At 44.9% G+C, this 24,010-nt stretch overlaps 1 protein-coding gene across 11 annotated transcripts in view; it reads right to left on the bottom strand.

The window, feature by feature from the left end:
* Nucleotides 1-24,010, bottom strand: part of NOX4 (NADPH oxidase 4) — a 298,783-nt gene that overhangs the window by 192,593 nt on the left and 82,180 nt on the right. For 5 of the 11 annotated variants that reach the window (XM_056561416.1, XM_056561413.1, XM_056561415.1 and 2 more), the window contains one exon: nt 12,356-12,451. The exons of 2 other annotated variants lie outside the window; for them this stretch is intronic. Coding sequence is in view for 6 of the 9 variants with exons in the window: in XM_056561409.1 (XP_056417384.1) it covers nt 12,356-12,451 (96 nt within the window). In the remaining 3 variants the exon portion in view is untranslated. Of the gene's footprint in view, nt 1-12,355; nt 12,452-14,536; nt 14,669-21,294; nt 21,366-24,010 lie in introns of those variants that run through there. 4 more of the 11 variants (XM_056561410.1, XM_056561408.1, XM_056561414.1 and 1 more) reach the window with 3 other exon arrangements.

A 24,010-nucleotide genomic window follows, 5' to 3' on the forward strand; every position in this document is an offset into this window, starting at 1 on the left:
GCCCTATAGCAACTCCCCAGACAGACCACCATAGTTATCATGGTCACGTGTCCCCTGGCTTTTTCCCCTCTTTCCATTCTCTACTGCATCTATTCTATGTATTTTTGTCCATCATCATTGAGTCACCTTAACCCTGGACCTCCGTGCATCATGAGGACTAACTATAGATTTTATTGGAAGCCATGTAATGTTTTATTTGCCCTATGGTGGTGCTGTAAAGAATTAAAAGACTAGATGCAGGATTCTTAAAGGGGTATTCTGGCCATAGACATCTTATCCCTTATTCAAAGCATAGATAAGATGTCTGATCAAGGGGGTCCGGCGCTGAGAACCCCTGCGATCTCCATAGCAACCAATCAGATCACTTCTGTGGTAAAGAGTGTGCAAAGGGCAGATGGAATTACCCTAGGGGCAGATGGCCTTAAACCCTTGTATTCGTAACGCCAGTGTGTGGTTTATCCTCAATACCACCCAAAGGTACCGCTAGATCCTGGGCTAGGCACAGGGGCAATAATGACTCCAAGTTTAGACAGGTGGAAAAGTCCATACAGTTCAGCCAGGGACCACGGAGGTGACCAGTGACTTCAGAGACCTTAAGGGCTTGCTGGGACTTGTAGTAGGACTGGACAATTTAGTGCAGGCCACGTTGCCTTGACAAATGATGACTGTAACTGACTTGACTTGTGACTGACAAGACTGTGACTGTGGTTACTTGCAGGTTTGTAGCTTGTGGCTGCAGACTGGACTTGAGGCCTCCTATGACTCTGGACACACACTTAATCACGACTTGACTGCACCTCAGCAAAGACTAAGAGAGCGTGCAGAGGCTCCACCCAGGGCTTATATGGGGGAGGCTCTGGTGGGGTCCCATTGGTCACCCCTAAGTCACCTGGTCACTGATACCTCCTGGGTAACAATCACATGACAAATCACATGGTAAACAGTCTTAACCTTTTAACGACGCAGGACGTAAATGTACGTTGTGATGCAGTGGTACTTAACTCACCGGGACGTACATTTATGTCTTGTACATGACTGCGAGCATCGGAGCAATGCTCGGGTCATGCGCGGCAGTTCCCGGCTGCTGATAGCATCCAGGGACCTGCCGGTAATGGCCAACATCCGCGATCAAGCGGAAGTCTGCCATCAACACCTCAGATGCCGTGATCAATACAGATCGCGGCATCTGCGGGAGTGTGGTCAGAAAAATGCATGAACGGATCACCCGCAGCGCTACCGCGACGATCTGATCATCTGTAATGCGGACGGAGGTCCCCTCACCTGCCTCCATCTCCCAGCGTATTCTGCTCTGGTCTGAGATTGAGCAGACCAGAGCAAAAGATAGCCGATAACATTGATCAGTGCTATGCCCTATGCATAGCAGTGAACAGTATTAGCAATCAAATGATTGCTATAAATAGTCCCCTATGGGGACTATTAAAGTGTAAAAATAAAAGTAAAAAAGTAAAAATAAAAGTAAAGTAAAAAAATGTGAACAATCCCCTCCCCCAATAAAAAATGTAAATTGACCCTTTTTACCCCCAAAAAGTCTACATTTTTTTCTAATAAACACATTTGGTATTGCCGCGTGTGAAAATATCCGAACTATAAAAATATAATGTTAATTATCCCATACGGTAAACGGCGTAAACGTTTAAAAAAACCATTTTATAACATTTTATTCCCCAAAAAATTTATAAAAAATGTATTAAAAGTTTTATATATGCAACTGTGGTATAAAAAAAAAGTTTGCGTTTTTTTTTAAGTGGTACAATAACAGAAAAGTATGTAATCATGGGTATAATTTTAATCATATTGACCCACAGAATAAAGAAAATAGGTCTATTTTACCGTAAAGTGTACAGCATAAAAACGAAACCTTCCAAAATTTGCATAATTGCGGTTTTCTTATCAATTTCCCTACACAAATAGTGTTTTTTGGTTGTGCCATACATTTTTTGATATAATGAGTGATATCATTACAAAGGACAACAGGTCGAGCAAAAAACAAGCCCTCATACTAGTCTGTGGATGAAAATATAAAAGAGTTATGATTTTTAGAAGGCGAGGAGGAAAAAACAAAAACGTAAAAACCCCTTGTCCTTAAGGGGTTAAAGATATAGCACTCTTACATATATAACATAGGGATTTTATACAATTACAGTAAACAGATGCAGGGGGGGAGGGGGGGCAGTGGACACACATCAAGGGTACGGGGTAACACCTCCCATACTGGGCCACCACACCTCTTGCAGAGGCCTTGTTGAAAATGAAAGAAGTGATCTGATTGGTTGCTATGGGCAACTTTTCCTCTGCACAGGTTTAGATAAAATTCCCTCATTGTGCTTAATGGGGATTCCGCTGTCCCATTCACATGGTGGAATATCCAACGCGAACAAAAATTCTGCATTCTACATTCTGCAAAAACATTGAACCTGTCTTTAAAGGGGTACTCCCACCCTAGACATCTTATCCCTTTTCCAAAGGATAGGGGATAAGATGTCTGATCGCGGGGTCCCGCCACTGGGGACCCCCGCAATGTTGCATGCGGCACCCACCTGTTTCTTGTCCGGAAGCGCTTGAGGGTCTGGGTCGCGACCACAGGAACGGAAGTCCGTGACGTCAGGACTCCGCCCCCCGTGTGACGTCACGCCCCGTCCCCTCAATGCAAGTCTATGGGAGGGACGGTCCTTTGGATAGGGGATAAGATGTCTAGGGTGGGAGTACCCCTTTAAAGGACATCTGCAGAGTTACAAACACTTATCCCCTATCCTCAAGATAGGGGATAAGTGTTTGATCGCGGGGGGTCCGAACGCTGGGGCCCCTGGCGATCTCCTGTATGGGGCCGTGGCTCTCCCATGCAGGGGGCGTGCCAGCCGCAGCATGACGTTGCGGCCAGCACGCCTCCTCCATACATCTCTATGGGAGAGGCGGGGAGGCAGCATTCGTGCCTCCCCGCATCCCCCATAGAACTGTATGGGGACAGGGAGGAGACGGGGTGTCAACGCTTATGGCGGTACCCCGTTAGGGAGATCGGGGGGGGGGGTCCCAGCAGTCGGACCCCCCGCGATCAAACACTTATCCCCTATTCTGTGGATAGGGGATAAGTGTAATACCGCTGCAGTTGTCCTTTAAGATTTTGCAGAATTCAGCGCAGAGCCCCATCGAAGTAAATGGGACTCTGAATTCCGGCCAGAATCTGTGTGTTGGGCACACAAATATTCTGCAAAAATTCTTCGCTGATTCCTTAAAAAGGAAATGGAAGGCGGAGAACAAGCAGAAATCCAGAAGCAAAAAAGTAAAATGAGCAGAATAACAGAACATGGCCTTATGCAGATCGGAGGCGGTTACTGAGGATGCCCTCAGAAGAATAACCTGTCATACTTTTCAATGGGCTGAAACAGAGAAAACTATAAAATTATGACTATAAAATTTTATGTGGTTTACTAGACCTTTCAGCGGTTATTAGTTTGGGAGTTTGTTTGCTTTTTTAGCCATTAAACAGCAGTTTTATGGCACAAAACAGATCGAAATACTGTGTATTTTATACAAATACTGTCAAATTTGCGTGTCATTTTTTTTTTCTGTACAAATTAATTTTTTACGATGGGTGAATATACTCTTCCTTTGGTTTTCACCAAGTTTTCCCGAAATCTGCTGATTGGAATTGGAAGGGTGATTAATCCTAAATATAGGTGGATATAGAAGACATAGGCCTGATAGACGAGATAGTATAATTGCTCCTTAATTGATAACCGTACTTGTCTAACACTGACTAATGCTACAAATGTGTCATAAATGGGATAATTTCCTACAGCCGAGATGACGCTATCAATCAACAGGGCCCACCACTATATATACGTGTGAGGCACCATCACCCCTCATACTGAAATACACATGAATGGTTCTAATTCACCAATTACTCTGTGGGTGGAAAGGGAGGGGGGCTCTCATTCTTTATAATGATTCATCGCCTGCGTATGGAAGATACAAAAAGACATTAAATTCCTTAGTGTAACCCTGTGGACTGAACTGGTGGGGGGTCCAGTGTGGTGGCCCAGTACGGGAGTTTTACCCCCATACCCTTGCTGCCCTGTCAGGCAGCCTCCTTACAGCGTCCCCTGGGCCTCCCTTGCACCTGTCCACTAATGCATATGTTGTTCTGCCTGAATTATATTGTATAGTGTATATAAGAGTGTTATTGCTTTAAGAAATGTTAACATGTGATCACCAGTTGTCAAGAAAGCCCCCAGAAAGTACAGAATGGAAGAGGAGGGGGCACATGACAGGGGGTGTAGGTAGCGGACTTAGGATATTGGTAAGGTGAGTTAGGCTGGGGGGGATGAGGGCTAAGGTGGGTGGAGCTAGGCAGGCAAGGGACTAGGGGTTACAGGAACAGGAAGGGGAGGAGTCATTCCGGGGAGAGAAGCCGTGCCCCGCCCGCCCGCCCTTTTTGAGCTGGTACCGATGATTGGGAGGGTTTTGGTTTTTTCGTACGGAGACTGGGTTTTTGTTCTGTCACGGCGGCGTGAGCTGGAGGGGGATTTGGAGGCATGCTGGAAGGATGATGGTGGAGGCCCTGGTCATAATGGCCGGGGGGAGGTGGGTTGGGAGCCAGCTAATCATGGGGGTCCCTAGCGGAAGTAACAGAGTGGGTCTCCGAAGGTGGTGCCCTTGGGTCAGGTGATGGTCGACCAAGGGCAAAGTAGGAGACAGTGCTTGGACGAGAAGCTGCCTTCAGGTCCCCTTCCAGAATGGGGAGGGTTATATATTTTTGGTTGGGAGGTTATGTTAACCCTGGATCAGATGTTGGAAATTTTGTTATTTATTTGTTATTTAAGTTCTTGTTGTTTATTAAAGAGTAAAATGGTATATAATTTTTATTTTGTTAATAAAACGGTTGGTCCGCTGTGGCCTTTGCACCATACGACGAGTCTGTGGTTATTTATGGGGATAGTGGTAAGTAAAAGGGGGTAGTCAAGGTGCAAGGGTAGCGTAACTCAAGTGTAACCCAGGAGGTATCAGTGACCATGTGACCTAAGGGTGAGTCCACAGGAGGCCTCATGTCAGTCCTGCAGCCACAATCTACAAGAAAGTCACAGCTTAGTCTGTCTCCAGTCAAGTCAGTCATCTATTGGCAAGTCAGAGGGACCTGCACTAAAATTGTCCAAATCTACTTCAAGTTCCAGCAAGACCTTAAAGGGGTACTCCACCCCTAGACATCTTATCCCCTATCCAAAGGATAGGGGATAAGATGCCAGATTGCCGGGTTCCCGCTGCTGGGGACACCCGGGATCGCCGCTGAGGCACCGCGCTATCATTAGAGCGAGTTTGCTCTGCGCGTAATGACGGGCAATACGGGGGCCGGAGCATCGTTACGTCATGGCTCCGCCCCTTGTTACATCATGGCCCACCCCCTCAATACAAGTCTATGGGAGGGGGCATGGCAGTGGCCACGCCCCCTGTCATAGACTTGCATTAAGGGGGTGGGCTGTGATGTAACGAGGGGCGGAGCCATGACGTCACGCTGCTCTGTCCTCTGTATCGCCCGTCATTACGCACAGAGCGAACTCTCTCTGTGCAGTAATAATAGCGGGGTGCCGCAGCGGCGATCCCGGGGGTCCCCAGCAGCGGGACCCCGGCAATCTGACATCTTATAAGATGTCTAGGGGCGGAGTACCCCTTTAAGGTCTCTGAAGTCACTGGTCACCTCCGTGGCTCTGGCTGAACTGTATAGACTGTTCCATCTGTCACTCAGTAAAGCTACCATTGTCCATAACTTGGCGTCGGAGTCATTATTGCCCCCCCCCCCCCCCCCCGTGCCTAGCCCAGGATCCAGCGGTATACCTTCGGCTTCGGGTGGTATTGAGGATAAACCACGCACTGGCGTCACGAATACAAGGGGTTAATGACATCTGTCCCTGGAGTAATTCCATCTGCCCTGCATCACACCCCATCCCACACCAGTATAAGCATATGAAAAGGAGAGAGAGCAAGGGTCTTAGTTCCCCCACTATCTAGCATTGTATAATGAATAGAATCTACAATTATTCGAATATACTTTGTGACCCAATTCTTTTCAGGATCCTTTTTTTGCTGTCGGTGAATGGAAAAGTTCTTTCCATTTAGAGGCTAACCTATACGTTCCACAGCTGAGAATCTGCAACAACATAAGCCACATATATATATGCATCATCTCTTGTCCTGACAGCTCCCTACAATGTATCACATATGAAGTCCATGGGTTTACTAAAAGTCATGGTAGATATCTGGACCTCCGCCAAGACTTTCATTGAGTCCGCACGACACACGGTCAGCGTTTTGAAGAGGGATGAGCAGAAAGGAAGAGATGCAGACACGGGGGCCATGAGTTCTGTCTATGTAAGAGTCAGGAGCCATAAGTAGAGTTAAAGGGGTACTCTGCTGCTCAGCCGTTGCCTGGAGTTCATAACGTCATAGCCCCGCCGCCTCATGATGTCACGCCCCGCCCCCTCAATGCAAGTCTATGGGAGGGGGCGTGACAGTCGTCACGCCCCCTCCCATAGACTTGCATTGAGGGGGCAGGGCGTGCCGTCATGAGAAGGTGGGGCTATGATGTCACGAGCTCCCAGTGACAGCTCCAGCGTTTGGAACAGTTTGCTTCAAACGCTAAGCATCGGAGTACCCCTTTAATGTCAAAGATGGGGGCCATAAGCGGAGTCAATGTAAGAGATGGAGATCCTGAATGGAACCTTTCTAGGAGGGGGAACCATGGGCAGAGTTTAGGTGAGGAAAAAGGGCCATGAATGTAGTCTATGTGAGAGAATCAATAGTGAAGATTTATCAAAACCTGTCCAGAGGAGAAGTTACTGAGTTGCCCATAGCAACCAATCAGATCGCTTCTTTCATATTCCAGTGGCCTTTTCAAAAATGAAAGAAGCGATCTGATTGGTTGCTATGGGCAACTGGGCAACTTTTCCTCTGGACTGGTTTTGATAAATCTCCCCCAATGACCAGAGTTTATGTCAGAGACAGGGGTCATGAGCGCAGTAACTGTGCGAGATAGGGACCATGAACAGAGTCTATGAGAGAAGTAGGCAGCCATTAGCAGAGTTTATGTAAGTGTGGTGAGGGTGTGATGAAGGGCAGATGTTAGTACCCTAGGAATTGAGGGAGACTACGGAAAAACGTAAATACAAACTTGATCTGCTGGGTGGCTTAGAGATAGGGGGCCCAGGCCTGGTTGGTTCTATCTCCTTTACTATTGAAAATCTATTTATAGCCCCCCACTGTTATTGGCAAACAAGGGGGTCTGGAGTTGGCCCAACACTTGTGGAGAGAGAGTGTAAGAGCTGGCCATACACATTAGATAGCTGTTATCTACGGTAAGTGCTTCTTCAGCCGCCAACAACTTTCTCTCCAAAAACCCCATACATATGTATGCTCAGTTCAACTGAATGTGTGTATGTTATCAATGGGGAGAAGTGAGGGTCTATGCACACGGCGGAATTTCCGCTTGCAGAATTCTGCCTCAAATTAAAGCCCATAGACTTCTATAGGGTTCCACACTCCCATTCACACTTCTGAAATCCCGCTTTCAGAATTCCGCAAGCAGAATTTCAGAAGTGTGAATGTGAGTGCCCAATCCCATAGAAGTCTGTGGGCTTTAATTTGCGGCAGAATTCCGCAAGCCAAAATTCTGCTGTGTGAATAGACCCTAAGTTAGCTGCACAATGTATAAAGCCGGTTATAGAGAGATCTGCAGAACATAATAAATCTAGATTTCTTGTCAAATGTGAAAAAAATCAGTTCAAAATATTGTTGTTTTCAGTAGAATTCCATTTCCTCAATTCCTGCGTGACGTTCTCTGAAGGTCTTCTTCTCCCGGTAAAGGTCAGCGCTGACAGCGTCCATGTTTGTCTTTGTCTCTTCCCTACACAAGGCATGGAGAGGCGTTCACATTACGGCATCCAGGAGGTGACGTCCGGCCAAGAAGCTGTCACAATCCTTTCCCCAATCTGCCGCATTGTACATTTTATTCATTGTCGACCTTGAACAGAAGTCTATGGGCTTTAATTTGAGGCGGAATCCTGCTAGAGGAAATTCTGCCATGTGAATAGACCCTTAGAGGCACCCTGGTTGGGAAACACTGCCTTTAACGGGGATATCATCTAGAATTTAAAAAGCAAAAAAAAAAAAAAGGCTGCTTTCTTCCAAAAAAAACAGTGCCACCCTGCCGATATTTTTTATTTTAAAACCAATCCTCCAACTCCCAGAATATTGCACCATAACCTATACCAGTGTTTCCTAACCAGAGTGTGGTGTCCCGGTACAGGACATGGTCCTGTACCATCCCTAAGTCCCCTCCGGAAGAGTCCCTGCAGTCCATAGGGCTCTCCTGCGGGGCTCACCCCTTGCTCACCTTCTGTTAATGCATTGTAAATGTGTTGTGTACATATTGTTCATTATACATAAAGCTGGACCAATGTATAGAGGTTAGTCATGTGAACCACTGTCATGTGACACTACCCAGAGTGCCATGGGCACAGGAACCACAGGCTTAGAAACCAATGGTCTTTAGTCCAGCCTCCCTAGTATATAAGAGGCTGTAGTCTCTCAGCTCTTGATTCCTGGATTTCAGTCAAGCACAATACCTGTACTGTCTCTGCTAGGCCAAAGCCTAAAGAACCTGCAGCCACTTAAAAATGTGAGTTATCAAGCTGTATCTACAATTCTAGTGACTACTACTCAACTCAAGAATAATATTAGTAGCACAGTGGCCTGCATAAATCATCTCAATACTACAAGTCCCAGCAAGCCTGTGAGGTATCCTGCATCCTGGTTGCCTCTAGAGAAACTGCATATTTGTAAAGACTGTTTAATAAGAATTACAAGAAAAGTTCCAGTGATTTTCACAATTCCTGCTGTGGACGTTGTCCACAATTCCTGCTGTGGTTGTCGGCAGGGCCTTATACCGAAAAACAACAACATCCAGGCGTCACGACTAATCAGGGGTTAATAACACCTTACCCCACAGGGTTAATACCACCAGACCCTGTTACACCATTGCAACACCCCAGACACCACAAGAGCGTCTACAGCTGTTGTAAAACTACAACTCCCAGGATGCTGGGAGTTGTAGTTTTGCAACAGCTGGAGGCACCCCTGGTTGGGAAACACTGACCTATACCATATGCTACTATATAGTCCAACATGCTGGGAATTGTAGTTTTGCAACAGCTGGACGCACCCCTGGTTGGGAAACACTGACCTATACTATATAATACTATATAGTCCAACATTCTGGGAGTTGTAGTTTTGCAACAGCTGGAGGCACCCCTGGTTGGGAAACACTGACCTATACTATATACTACTATGTAGTCCAACATTCTGGGAGTTGTAGTTTTGCAACAGCTGGAGGCATCCCTTGTTGGGAAACACTGACCTATACTATATACTACTATATAGTCCAACATTCTGGGAGTCGTAGTTTTGCAACAGCTGGAGGCACCCCTTGTTGAGAAACACTGACCTATACTGTATACTACTATATAGTCCAACATTCTGGGAGTTTTCATTTGGAGAAGCTGCTGAGCCACAGGCTGTATGAAGTCATGCTGGGAGTTGTAGTTAGTAACTATCTGCAACTTCCGAATTTAATAAAAAAAAAGCTATCAGTAGCCAAGCACTCCCCACAGGATTGCCACTGCCCGTCAATAACCCTTTAGACGCCTGTTTCAAAACCCAGCATGGCATGTAAGGGTAGGGTTACACGTAATGGATCCACAGTATATTTTACTCTACGGATACGCCAGTGACCAGTGTGTCCTACAAGCAACCACGCAGGGACGAGCGAGTCGCCACGTGCATGTGCTGTGTTCTCAGATATCGCGGGCAGGACACAGGGGGAGGGTAAACCGGTGGAGACACACTATTGGGTTGGGTCACCGGCGGATCAGCAGCACATCCATTACATGTGACCCTACCCTAAAGGTAGAAAACACAGGATCACCCCCTACCTCCTGCTGTGCTACCATGGGGGTCAGATGTGCTAAAATGGCAGCCGAAGGTCACCCACTATCCTCCTGCTGCAGGATCTTCTCTCCTCTAATACAGCCTGTTAGATCCATTATAAATCAGAAAAAATTTCTAAAAAAATAAAAAGTTCCCAAATTAAAAACTAAATGTTACTGATAAAAACTACAGATCACATAAAAAAAATGCTCTCATAAAACCCTGTAAACGGGAAAATGCGTAGTTTGAAAGGAAAAAAGCTTCCATGAACGCACCCCAAGGGTCCGTTCACATATGCAGATTTCCTGTAGATTTTCCGCAGCTTATTCGCTGTGGAAAAAACACCAAGCTTTCCTAAAAAAAAATGCCATAGTTTCAACATTTTGCCATTTTTTTAAACTAGAGAAAAAAAAAAAAAACTGGATAATGATAACGGTATCCACACCCCTCTTGATATATTTGCCCTTGGTGATTACTTAAATCAAATCACAACAGAGAAATATACCAATAATGCTTAATAAAACTTTTTTTAAATGATAACAATAATAATGACAACGTGAATTGGTCTGTACAAAAGGTGAGGATGGGAGGGGTACAGGTGCAACCCTACGCTAACATGAAATCTAGCCCTACCTAACTAGAACTGTCCCTCCCTACTCTATTGTGTGCTATTGTGTGGAACGGGGAGAAGGACACAACAATCCCAAAATTATACAATCCATTGGATACACTCCCTTATCCAACGTGTTTCGCTTGCCAGTGTAACAGGTTCATCAGGGAACAAAGAGATAACCATATGTAGTACAGACAACAATACTTAATTGATTCAATAAGTGTAAAATGAAAACCCCCAGAGTCGAGTCTCCGTCAAAGTCAAGTATGAATGTAAGAACATGTAAGGTCCCATACATCAGAAGGATATATATCAGATAAATCATTAATCTATGCAAGATATATAAAATGATACAAAAAGGTATACAATATTATCACGGGAGGCAATAATAATGTACAGGAAATGGTGGAAGTAAAGACGTATACTAGTATTGCGAGTACTGAAAGAAACCATGTGGCCAATCAGACAAGTGTAAGATGTACACTGTTAATCCAGAAAGAGGCCACTTAAAACGCATAGATAATGCCAGCCCCACATATTATCCACCACTTGTAAAGTCGCCCGTGATAACGTATGCCGGATTCACAGATATTTTATAAACCACCAGGTATGTGATGTAAATGGCGGCCATATAACCACAGAGGAATGGTAGAATAAGTCCCCAAGGAAAATGGAAATGATGAGGGCCCAACCAACCAATAGTCAAAAAGGTTATCCACAAGATAGAGGGGTCCAGAATGGATAAGGTAACATAAAAAAAAAACAAAAAACTACTGAGCCAAAATGAGTGAAAAGATGCCAAAGGAAACAAAGGCCAATCCGGCGTTTCATATTTTTCTATTGACTCCCAGCTAACATGTGGCCAAGGCATTTTCTTACCCCCTAGAAAATGTGGCCAATTTGAAGTTTTTCTTTTTAGCGTTTTTGCAAGAAAGAAAGCCCTGGAGGGTACAGAATGGGACCGGAGGGGCCCCATGACAGGGGTATTATGCGGGCAGGTAGGGGTTAAAATTAGAGGTAGGATAGAGGAGGGAGCTAGGGAGCGCTGGCTTTTAGTGAGGGAGTGGGGAGGAGTTAGGGAAGGTATATAGGATAGGGGATCTCGTGTGGAGGCCACAGTCTGCGTGGTTGAAGAAGTGTCCCGCCCGCCCTTATTTTATTTGTCACAGTGGCGGGGTCAGGAGAGGAATTTGGGGAGGCACCAGTGGATGGGCATGGTATGTTGGATGGTGTGGAGGTGGGCTGGGAGCGGTTCCCAGCCCGAAGGTGGAATTCAGGTTGGTGGGCTTCACAAAATGGTGCTCCTGTGCAGGTGAGCTACGGCTAGGAGCAAGTGAAGATCCCATCACCTGTGGTCTGGTAACGGTGCCCCTCAGGTTCTTCTCCTGTGCTAATAGACATCCTAATGTTAGGACAGGTTATATTGTTATGTATGACGTTCATACATCGGTTTACAATGTTGTAATTGAATATTTATGTTATTTAATAAATGGGCTGCTGTGGCCTTTGTTTAACCAACACATGTCTTATGTCATTTATCGGAGGGAATAAGTTAAGTTAAAGGTAAAGGTGATAAATAATAGATGGATTGGTGGGGGTCATAGCAGCTATAATATCCCCTAGTCAAGAAAAAATATTATATATATATAATATATATTTATAGAAACACAGTAGATATAGCAACATAGGCCACGCAAAAATAATATAAAGCAAATTATGAATTTCCCCATTGTTTCTTTGAGTGCTTACCCCCAGCATCTGATGCAAGTAGTAGTACTGTGGGCCGCTGTAATACCGGTTAAAGGTTCTCCAGAATAGTAGAGTATTGATGGCCAACCAGAAGAGCTGCGAAGAAGAAAAAATAAAATAGTAACTTAAAGGAGCAGTCCAGTGTAGAACATCTTATCCCCTATCCTAAGGATAGGGGATAAGTTTCAGATCACGGGGGGGCCGACTGCTGGGGCCCCACGCGATCTCCCGTACGGGGCCCCGGCTCGCTGGCCGGAGAGCGTGTGCGGACCACCGCACGAAGTGGTGGCCGATATGCCCCCTCAATACAGCGCTATGGCAGAGCCGGGGCCCCATACGGGAGTTCACGGGGGCGGCCCCAGCGGTCGGACCCCCCGCGATCTGAAACTTATCCCCTATCCTTAGGATAGGGGATAAGTTGTCCTGCACTGGATTACTCCTTTAATAAAACACAACAGGACTCATCAATAATATATCAAAATTGGGGATAAATTACATTTAACATTTTTAGAAAAACCTGTGTACAGGAAGAGTGGTGCAGTTGCCCATAGCAACCAAGCAGATCACTTCTTTATTTTTTTAAAAGGTCACTGAAAAATGAAAGAAACGATCTGATTGGTTGCTATGGGCAACTGGTCAACTTTTCCTCTCCCCCCTAAGCATCTATCAGAGGTGTAATTTAAAGCTTACGGGGCTTTATTGTAAAATATACACCAGTCCTTCTACCTACTGTATCATGTGCCCATTGCAATAATTGTGCTTTAAAGGGGTATTCCAGGAAAAAACTTTTTTTTTTATATATCAACTGGCTCCAGAAAGTTAAACAGATTTGTAAATTACCTCTTTTAAAAAAATCTTAATCCTTTCAGTACTTATGAGCTTCTGAAGTTAAGGTTGTTCTTTTCTGTCTAAGTCCCCCCTGATGACACGTGTCTCGGGAAACGCCCAGTTTAGAAGCAAATCCCCACAGCAAACCTCTTCTAAACTGGGCGGTTCCCGAGACACGTGTCATCAGAGAGCACTTAGACAGAAAAGAACAACCTTCACTTCAGAAGCTCATAAGTACTAAAAGGATTAAGATTTTTTAATAGAAGTAATTTACAAATCTGTTTAACTTTCTGGAGCCAGTTGATATATATATATATATATATATATATATATATATATATATATATATATATATGAAAAAGTTTTTTCCTGGATTTTGGGCACCATCAGGAACCTGTGCCTATTCTAAAAACCCACTATTTTAAAGTGGGGGAAAAAAAGGAACAATAACTGCATCTTGGGAGTGAAAAATGAGGGTGCTGTTTTTTATTTTAATTTTTTTTACCTGACAATAAAAAAAAAAAAGACCACAAAAAAAATTGCACCCTCATTTTTCACTCCCAAGATGCAATTTTTGTTGCATTTAAAAGAAGAAAAAACAAATGCCGCCCCAATATTTTATCCGTTTCCAACTAAATTGTCTTGCTTTTCCTTCCATAGACTACTGGATGCCGGAAAAAAAAATTCAAGAAGAAATGCCATGTGTGCACATAGGTTGGTGTTTCTTTTCTCTAATACTACAATAAAAAAAAAACATGACTTGTAATGAGGAAAAGGCAGAGGAAAATGGCAAATAAAAAAGCTCTATACTAATACACACACAAAAAAAAAAAACAATAAAAAAAAGGAAGCCAGTTATGTCTGTACGTAGCCTTAGACCAGTGTTTCCCAAATGATGTGCGCCTCCAGCTGTTGCAAAACACCTCCCAGCATGCCCTGACAGCCCTTGGCTGTCAGGGCATGCTGGGAGGTGTCGTTTTGCAACAGCTGGAGGCACACCGATTGGGAAACACAATGCTTTAGAGCTTCAAGTTTGGAGACCACCAGTCATTTGTGCCTGTGATAAAAACTACACATGCATAGCAAACATCAACTTTTTTTTTTTTTTTTTTAAATAAAACTTTTTCAAATAATAAATAAATTGGAAAAAAAAGGAAAAAATAAAAAAAATAAAAAGAAATAATCCTTCCAGTACTTATCAGCTGCTGCTATATGCTCCACAGGAAGTTCTTTTATTTTTGAATAAAATATAAAAATAAATAAAAAATAAATTAATATAAAATAAATTAACTAAAATAAGATAGAAAGAAATATAGTTGCAAATAAAGGGAAAGAAGAGAGAATCCCCATTACCAGGAAGAGGTGTTTGAAGCCTTCATTATAGAGCCAGCTGATACATGGTAAAGCCATCCTCCTGCCCGGCTCCAGCTGCAGTGTTATCCCTCCACAATGGTCAGAGCTCTCCCCCCAGCTGCAGCCAGCCGCTTCCTGTGTTGTCCCCTGTGATCCTCATGTCTTTATATTCCCAGCCTGTAACTCTCACCCCCCCCCCCCCCCCAAGTCTCTCCTTGCGGTTAATGATGTGGGACAGGCTGCATTGTCTACAAATGGGAATCATCAGAGGAAGTCACTGCTCACAGAACAAGCAGCAAACTTCACAGGACAAAAAAAGAAAAAAAAAAAAATTACAAAAAAAGTTTCCACAAACTTTTAAGGGGATAAGTTAATAAAGTGTGACAATTCCACAGCAGACACAATGGGTAAAGTTGTCGGCGTTGTTGTCGCTACATATGTTTTTAGAATATTGTCCATAGCAGGAAGAATCCGCGCTCATCCAATCTCTCCATATCTCTAGACTCCTGGCTAACTTTTTCCATTCAGATATAGTATAACAAAGAGGAGGGAGAAGAAGGGGGGGGGGGGGGGGGTGGTCTGCCAACTACAGGGGCCCTGAGGGCTCATATTTTTTCAAACAGATGTTTGCTCTGAATAAAGAAAAGATTGGCTGTAAATGCCAAAATTTGGTACAAAATAAATGAAAGGCGTATTTATACATGAAAGTAAACTATGGCAAGATAAGAATATTGCCATATGTTAAACATTAGGTAAATAAAAAGGTTAATGTACACAAGTAAAATGATATAATATAAACAGGACAAAACAGAACCACAATATACTGAAAACTTCACTACTGTATAACTATTGTAATACTGCCACAATGTACAAGAACATATACTGCCCCTATGTACAAAGATATAAGTAGTATACTACTGCTCCTATGTACAAAAAATGTCTTCTTATGTACAAGAATATAACTACTATAATACTGCCCCTATGTACAAAATATATAAGTAGTATACTACTGCTCCTATGTACAATAAATGTATTCTTATGTACAAGAATATAACTACTATAATACTGCCTCCTATATACAAGAATATAACTACTATAATACTGCCCCTATATACAAGAATATAACTACTATAATACTGCCCCTATATACAAAAATATAACTACTATAATACTGCTCCTATATACAAGAATATAACTACTATAATACTGTTCCTATATACAAGAATATAACTACTATAATACTGCTCCTATATACAAGAATATAACTACTATAATACTGCTACTATATACAAGAATATAACTACTATAATACTGCTCATATATACAAGAATATAACTACTATAATACTGCCTCCTATATACAAGAATACAACTACTATAATACTGTTCCTATGTACAAGAATACAACTACTATAATACTGTTCCTATGTACAAGAATATAACTACTATAATTCTACCTTCTATATACAAGAATATATCTACTATAATACTGCTCCTATATACAAGAATATAACTACTATAATACTGCCTCCTATATACAAGAATATAACTACTATAATATTGCTCCTATATACAAGAATATAACTACTATAATACTGCTCCCATATACAAGAATATAACTACTATAATACTGCTCCTATATACAAGAATATAACTATTATAATACTGCTCCTATATACAAGAATATAACTACTATAATACTGTCCCCTATATACAAGAATATAACTACTATAATACTGCTCCTATATATAAGAATATAACTACTATAATACTGTTCCTATATACAAGAATATAACTACTATAATTCTACCTTCTATATACAAGAATATATCTGCTATAATACTGTTCCTATATACAATAATATACTGTAACTACTATAATGTGAATTCAACTTGAGAAAAAAAAGACATGGTCGCACTTCCACTATATGCACCTTGATCTAATGCTTCTCAGCAACATTTATTAAACAGGTCGTTACTGTACTTTATGATCATGAATAGTGATGAGCGGCATAGGCAATATTCGAATTCGCGATTTTTCGCGAAATTAGTCCTATATTCGCAAATTTCAAATATTCGTTCACTTTCTTTTCCATGCAAAATTCGTAATAAAATTTGCAATATGCGCATGGGCCCTGGCCAGAGGAAGCGGTTTTTGCCGCAAAACCAGCTGTTTGCCGCCACCCGCACAGCTTCGGCTGTTGCACTCCATTCCCAACCCCACCTAGGCCGGCTTCTACCTTCTTGTGATGATGCAATAAAGGATATATTTTACAGGTGAGTGCAGATGTGTTTATTCTACATGGACTCCATAACTACTATACTACTGCTCCTATGTACAAGAATATAACTACTATAATACTGTGGTGTTGTCACGATGCCGGCTGGCAGGTAGTGGATCCTCTATGCCAGAGAGGGATGGCGAGGACCGCGCTAGTGGACCGGTTCTAAGCCACTACAGGTTTTCACCAGAGCCCGCCGCAAAGCGGGATGGTCTTGCTGCGGCGGTAGTGACCAGGTCGTATCCACTAGCAACGGCTCACCTCTCTGACTGCTGAAGATAGGCGAGGTACAAGGGAGTAGGCAGAAGCAAAGTCGGACGTAGCAGAAGGTCGGGGGCAGGCGGCAAGGTTCGTAGTCAGGGGAGATAGCAGAAGTTCTGGTACACAGGCTTTAAACACACAAAACGCTTTCACTAGGCACAAGGGCAACAAGATCCGGCAAGGGAGTGCATGGGAGGAGACCAGATATAGCCAGGGAGCAGGTGGGAGCCAATTAAGCTAATTGGGCCAGGCACCAATCATTGGTGCACTGGCCCTTTAAGTCTCAGGGAGCTGGCGCGCGCGCGCCCTAGAGAGCGGAGCCGCGCGCGCCAGCACATGACAGCAGGGGACGGGAACGGGTAAGTGACCTGGGATGCGATTCGCGAGCGGGCGCGTCCCGCTGTGCGAATCGCATCCCCAACGGCCATGACAGAGCAGCGCTCCCGGTCAGCGGGACTGACCGGGGAGCTGCAGGGAGAAAGACGCCGTGAGCGCTCCGGGGAGGAGCGGGGGCCCGGAGCGCTAGGCGTAACAGTACCCCCCCCCTTAGGTCTCCCCTTCTCTTTGTCCGGTAACTGCCTCCCCTGGGATGAGGACACCGGGAAAAGATGGAGGGATTCCTCAACGGCAGGCAGAACAGCAGGAGTAGGAATGGGGAGAGAGGGCAGAGGGCGAGACCTGGCACGGGGCAGTGTGACACCAGGACGAGGGCCATGAGGGGACACAGAGGCTTGCCTGATGGGACTGGGAGGGGGGGAGAGGCATTTCCTGTGGCAGGCAGAGTCCTTAATGACCTTAGGGGGACCGGATACAGGAGGAACCACAGGGTCACGGCAGGGAGTACTGGGAACCGGTTGAAGGCAGTCCTTGGAACAAGAGGGACCCCAACTCTTGATCTCCCCAGTGGACCAATCCAGGGTTGGGGAATGGTGTTGAAGCCAGGGTAGTCCAAGGAGAACTTCAGAAGTGCAATTAGGAAGGACAAAAAATACAATTTCCTCGTGATGGAATCCGATGCACATTAGGAGGGGCTCCGTGCGGTAACGCACGGTGCAATCCAACCTGGCTCCGTTGACCGCGGAAATGTGGAGTGGCTTGACAAGACGGGTCACCGGAATGCGGAATTTATTCACTAAGGACTCCCGAATAAAATTCCCAGAAGCTCCAGAGTCCAGGCAGGCCACGGCTGAGAGGGGAGAGCTGGCTGAAGTAGAAATCCGAACAGGCACCGTGAGACGTGGAGAAGCCGACTTAGCATCAAGAGACGCCACACCCACGAGAGCTGGGTGCGAGCGTGCGTTTCCCAGACGTGGAGGACGGATTGGGCAATCCACCAAAAAATGTTCAGTACTGGCACAGTACAGACAAAGATTCTCTTCCTTACGGCGATTCCTCTCTTCCAGGGTCAGGCGAGACCGATCCACTTGCATGGCCTCCTCGGCGGGAGGCCTAGGCGCAGATTGCAGTGGAGACTGTGGGAGAGGTGTCCAGAGATCTAAGTCTTTTTCCTGGCGGAGCTCTTGATGCCTCTCAGAAAAACGCATGTCAATGCGAGTGGCTAGATGAATGAGTTCATGCAGGTTAGCAGGAGTCTCTCGTGCGGCCAGAACATCTTTAATGTTGCTGGATAGGCCTTTTTTAAAGGTCGCGCAGAGAGCCTCATTATTCCAGGATAGTTCAGAAGCAAGAGTACGGAATTGTATGGCGTACTCGCCAACGGAGGAATTACCCTGGACCAGGTTCAGCAGGGCAGTCTCAGCAGAAGAGGCTCGGGCAGGTTCCTCAAAGACACTTCGAATTTCCGAGAAGAAGGAGTGTACAGAGGCAGTGACGGGGTCATTGCGGTCCCAGAGCGGTGTGGCCCATGACAGGGCTTTTCCAGACAGAAGGCTGACTACGAAAGCCACCTTAGACCTTTCAGTAGGAAACTGGTCCGACATCATCTCCAAGTGCAGGGAACATTGCGAAAGAAAGCCACGGCAAAACTTAGAGTCCCCATTAAATTTGTCCGGCAAGGACAGGCGGAGGCTAGGAGTGGCCACTCGCTGCGGAAGGGGTGCAGGAGCTGGCGGAGGAGATGGTTGTTGCTGCTGTAGCTGTGACTGTACTTGCTGTAGTTGTGACTGGAGTTGCTGTGTCATGGTGGTCAAGTACGACAGCTGGTGATCTTGTTGGGCGATCTGACGAGCTTGCTGGGCGACCAGCGTAGGGAGGTCAGCGACAACTGGCAGAGGAACTTCAGCGGGATCCATGGCCGGATCTACTGTCACGATGCCGGCTGGCAGGTAGTGGATCCTCTATGCCAGAGAGGGATGGCGAGGACCGCGCTAGTGGACCGGTTCTAAGCCACTACAGGTTTTCACCAGAGCCCGCCGCAAAGCGGGATGGTCTTGCTGCGGCGGTAGTGACCAGGTCGTATCCACTAGCAACGGCTCACCTCTCTGACTGCTGAAGATAGGCGAGGTACAAGGGAGTAGGCAGAAGCAAAGTCGGACGTAGCAGAAGGTCGGGGGCAGGCGGCAAGGTTCGTAGTCAGGGGAGATAGCAGAAGTTCTGGTACACAGGCTTTAAACACACAAAACGCTTTCACTAGGCACAAGGGCAACAAGATCCGGCAAGGGAGTGCATGGGAGGAGACCAGATATAGCCAGGGAGCAGGTGGGAGCCAATTAAGCTAATTGGGCCAGGCACCAATCATTGGTGCACTGGCCCTTTAAGTCTCAGGGAGCTGGCGCGCGCGCGCCCTAGAGAGCGGAGCCGCGCGCGCCAGCACATGACAGCAGGGGACGGGAACGGGTAAGTGACCTGGGATGCGATTCGCGAGCGGGCGCGTCCCGCTGTGCGAATCGCATCCCCAACGGCCATGACAGAGCAGCGCTCCCGGTCAGCGGGACTGACCGGGGAGCTGCAGGGAGAAAGACGCCGTGAGCGCTCCGGGGAGGAGCGGGGGCCCGGAGCGCTAGGCGTAACAGGTGTCCTGGTACCGTATAGTATACCTTACCTTGTATGGTGGCCCCCAAATCCAGAGTTACTTCGTTCCGGTAGGTTCCTCCTGGTGGGAAAGCCCCTAGTCACCTCTTCCTTCTTTAATTTTGAGATGTTTGTATATGTATATTTAATTGTGTATATAGTGTTGCAGGGCCTTCGGTCATGTGACTAATGTTAATTCTCTTAGGGTATGTTAAAGGACCTTCCTAGGTCACGTGTGTGGTCACATGTTTAGACCATAATTCATTGTGTAAAGTGATTGACAGATGGTATTAGACTTGTGCAATTCGTTTCGGCACGAATGTCTAATTTACCGAATTTTACCGATCCGAATGCACGAAAACATATTTTGAACATTCCCGAATAGCCACGATAATACGAATAGCAAAATAACGAATGCATTCGTTATTTACCGAATGCATTCGTTATCCGTAAACGAAAGTAAAGAATTAATTCTAATTTTTTTATTGGCTAACACTGTTGCGCTACACACTGTTACTGTTACTGTTACCAGGGTGCCTCCAGCTGTTGCAAAACTACAACACCCACCCTGCATGCCCTGAAAGCCAAAGGCTGTCTGGGCACGCTGGGAGTTGCAGTTTTGCAACAGCTGGAGGCACACTTGGCACACATGCATTGGCACACATGCGCTAAGCAATTTCTTTCATTTTTAACTTACGCTAGCTTTTTTCAGAAATGGGTTATAGTAGGTCAATGACATGCATAGTAATTGCCGTGGGAACATTTTCCATTCATAAAACTGCAGTTTGGGGTCCCAAAGTTCTAAACGGCAATTATCCAATTAAGCCTGGGGTTTTATGAATGAAAAATGTTCCCACGGCAATTACTATGCATGTCATTGACCTACTAACCCATTTCTGAAAAAAGCAAGTGGAATTTGAAAATGAATTAAAAAGCTTTGCGCATGTTTGCCAAAGTGTGCCTCCAGCTGTTGCAAAACTGCAACTCCCAGCATGCCCAGACAGCCTTTGGCTGTCAGGGCATACTGGGTGGGTGTTGTAGTTTTGCAACAGCTGGAGGCACCCTGGTAACAGTAACATAAACAGTGTGTTAGCGCAAGTGACATGACATGTTATACATAAATCACCCGACAATCAAACACATCGATCAAACACATCAATCATTCATGCAGCATTCATTCATTAACTCATTCATTCAACATTACATTATGTATTAATAATAAATCACATAAAATTATATTATCTTACCTGTCTTCCAATGTTCCGATCTCTGCGGCTGCCCTCTTTTCCTGCACACACACGCTCCCGATAATGGTCCCCTGCTTAAAAAAGATTTACCCGAATGTACCCAAATTCCAAATGTATCTGAAAGGAAATAAAAACCCGAATACCGAATGTATCCGAAAAATCAAACCCGAAAATATTACCGAACCGAAAATTTTATCCAAAACGAAAAAACAAAACAAAATTTAGTTCTAGTCTAGATGGTATGGACCAGTGAGCTCAGGGCCAGCCCCTGCCCATATAAGGGAGCTGCCAGCCAATCCTCACTCTCTTGGGTTCCGGACTAGCAAAGAGAAGAGATCCGTGCAACTTTCAAAGACAAGACAAGGCCGAAGCCTGATAATACCGTAAATTACCAAATCGTGAGTTACAATACAACTCCCCGCTAAAGTCTGCGTGACTACTGGACCTAAACTCGATCCCCTAAATGCAGCGGAACAGCACATCTAAATCTCCTGAGCTTAAAACTCACAAGGTCCCAACCAGAGAGGCGATGGGGCGGGTTGTACTGGAAGACAGGTTCTAAGCAGTTACTGGTCTTCACCAGAGCCCGCCGCAAAGCGGGATGGATTTGCTGCTGCGGTAACTACCAGGTTATCTCCCCCAGTAACAACTCGACCTCTCTGGCAGCTGATATAGCGTGGTACACAGGGAGCAGGCAAGGGCGTAGTCGGACGAAGCAGAGGTCAGGGCAGGCGGTAAGGGTTCACAAGCGAGTATACGGTAGCAACATGTTCGGCAACTGGCAAGGCAACTAACACAGGAGGAAACGCTTTCTCAGAGGGACAAGGCACAAAGATCCGGCAAGGGCAGGAAGGGGGAGGCAGTTTATATATGCAAGACACAGTAGTAGGTGAGGAGCCAGCGCACGAATTACCGGTGCGTTGGCCCATGAAATTTACTGAAGCCGGCGCGCGCGCGCCTTAGAGAGCGTGGCCGCGCGCGCCGGGATGCAGGAGAGTATGGGGCCGCACGCCGGGGGAACAGGTGAGCCGAACAGGGACGCGGGGCGTGAGCGGGGACCAGCCGCCACGCCAGCCGCGTCTCTGACACTGCGGGACCCGTGCTCCCGATCAGTGCGACTGACCGAGAGATGCCGGGACCCCGAGACAGAGGGCTGAGGCAGCGGGCGCTCCGACTGGAGGAGATTACCGGAGCGCTCGCTGTAACACTATAATACTGCCTCATATGTACAAGAATATAACTATTATAATACTGCTCCTATATACATGAATATAACTACTATAATACTAACTCCTATATACAAAAATATAACTACTATAATACTGCTCCTATGTACAAGAATATATCTACTATAATACTGCTCTTATGTACAACAATACAAGTACTATAATACTGCCTCATATGTGTAAGAATATAACTACCATAATACTGCCTCCTATATACAAGAATAAAACTACTATAATACTGTCTCCTTTGTACAAGAATATAACTACTATAATACTGCTCCTATATACAAGAATATAACTGCTATAATACTGCTCCTATATACAAGAATATAACTACTATAATACTGCCTCCTATGTACAAGAATATAACTACTATAATACTGCTCCTATATACAAGAATATAACTACTATAATACTGCTCCTATGTACAATAATATAACTACTATAATACTGCCTCCTATATACTAGAATATAACTACTATAATACTGCCTCCTATGTACAAGAATATAACTACTATAATACTTCTCCTATATACAATAATATAACTACTATAATACTGCTCCTATATACAAGAATATAACTAGTATAATACTGCTCCTATATACAAGAATATAACAACTAAAATGCTGCTCCTATATACAAGAATATAACTACTATAATACTGTCTCCTATATACAATAATATACCTACTATAATACTGCTCCTATATACAATAATATACCTACTATAATACTGCTCCTATGTACAATTATATATCTACTATAATACTTTCAGTCACTTGTTGAGTAGGACTCTGCTCTGAGATATTTTATTTTGTCCTAGCAGAGAATGTCTTTTTCTCCAGAAACGTTTTCTCTCTCTTCCTAATTAGAATCTCTGCCTTAATGTTGTGAGTAGAGCCGGGGGCCGGGATGGTAATTGGAGGCTATGGAGAATGCAGGTAATGATGTCTGTATTCAGAGGTCTGGTCACGGTCTTATGTTCCATTGATCATGCACAGTTATGTCTGCAGCTTGCTGGGGACATAACATCTCACTGCTGTTTCTAGTTTTCCTTCCGCTCGGGGGATTTGGTCACATGACTCGTCTCAGAGTCTCCTTTGAATTCCCCATTAACAACTCAGTATTACAACTCTCATTAGTCACGTCACACTTAGCTAACAGGTAGATCCAGCTGTGTTTATCCAGACCAGTGGTCTTAAGCTGTGGTCCTCCAGATATTGCAAAACTTCAATTCCCAGCATGCACGGACAGTGGAGTCTCCAGCATTCATATTTAGGGGGGGGGGGGCAATTTTAAAATGTATGTGTCTCTATCTATCTATCTATATATATTAGCCCTGGGGGGGTGTAGGGTAGTTATCTCAATGAATGACAATTGTTGCGGACCTTGAATGATATTAAAAGTCTCTGAATTTAGGGTAATTATTGCAGATCCATCCGGATTTAGGGGATAGATAAGGTCCGGTGATCCTGCAGAGTGCGTGGGAA

The sequence above is a fragment of the Hyla sarda genome, chromosome 2 (genome assembly GCF_029499605.1).
Source record: "Hyla sarda isolate aHylSar1 chromosome 2, aHylSar1.hap1, whole genome shotgun sequence".
Classification (NCBI taxonomy): Eukaryota; Metazoa; Chordata; class Amphibia; order Anura; family Hylidae; genus Hyla; species Hyla sarda.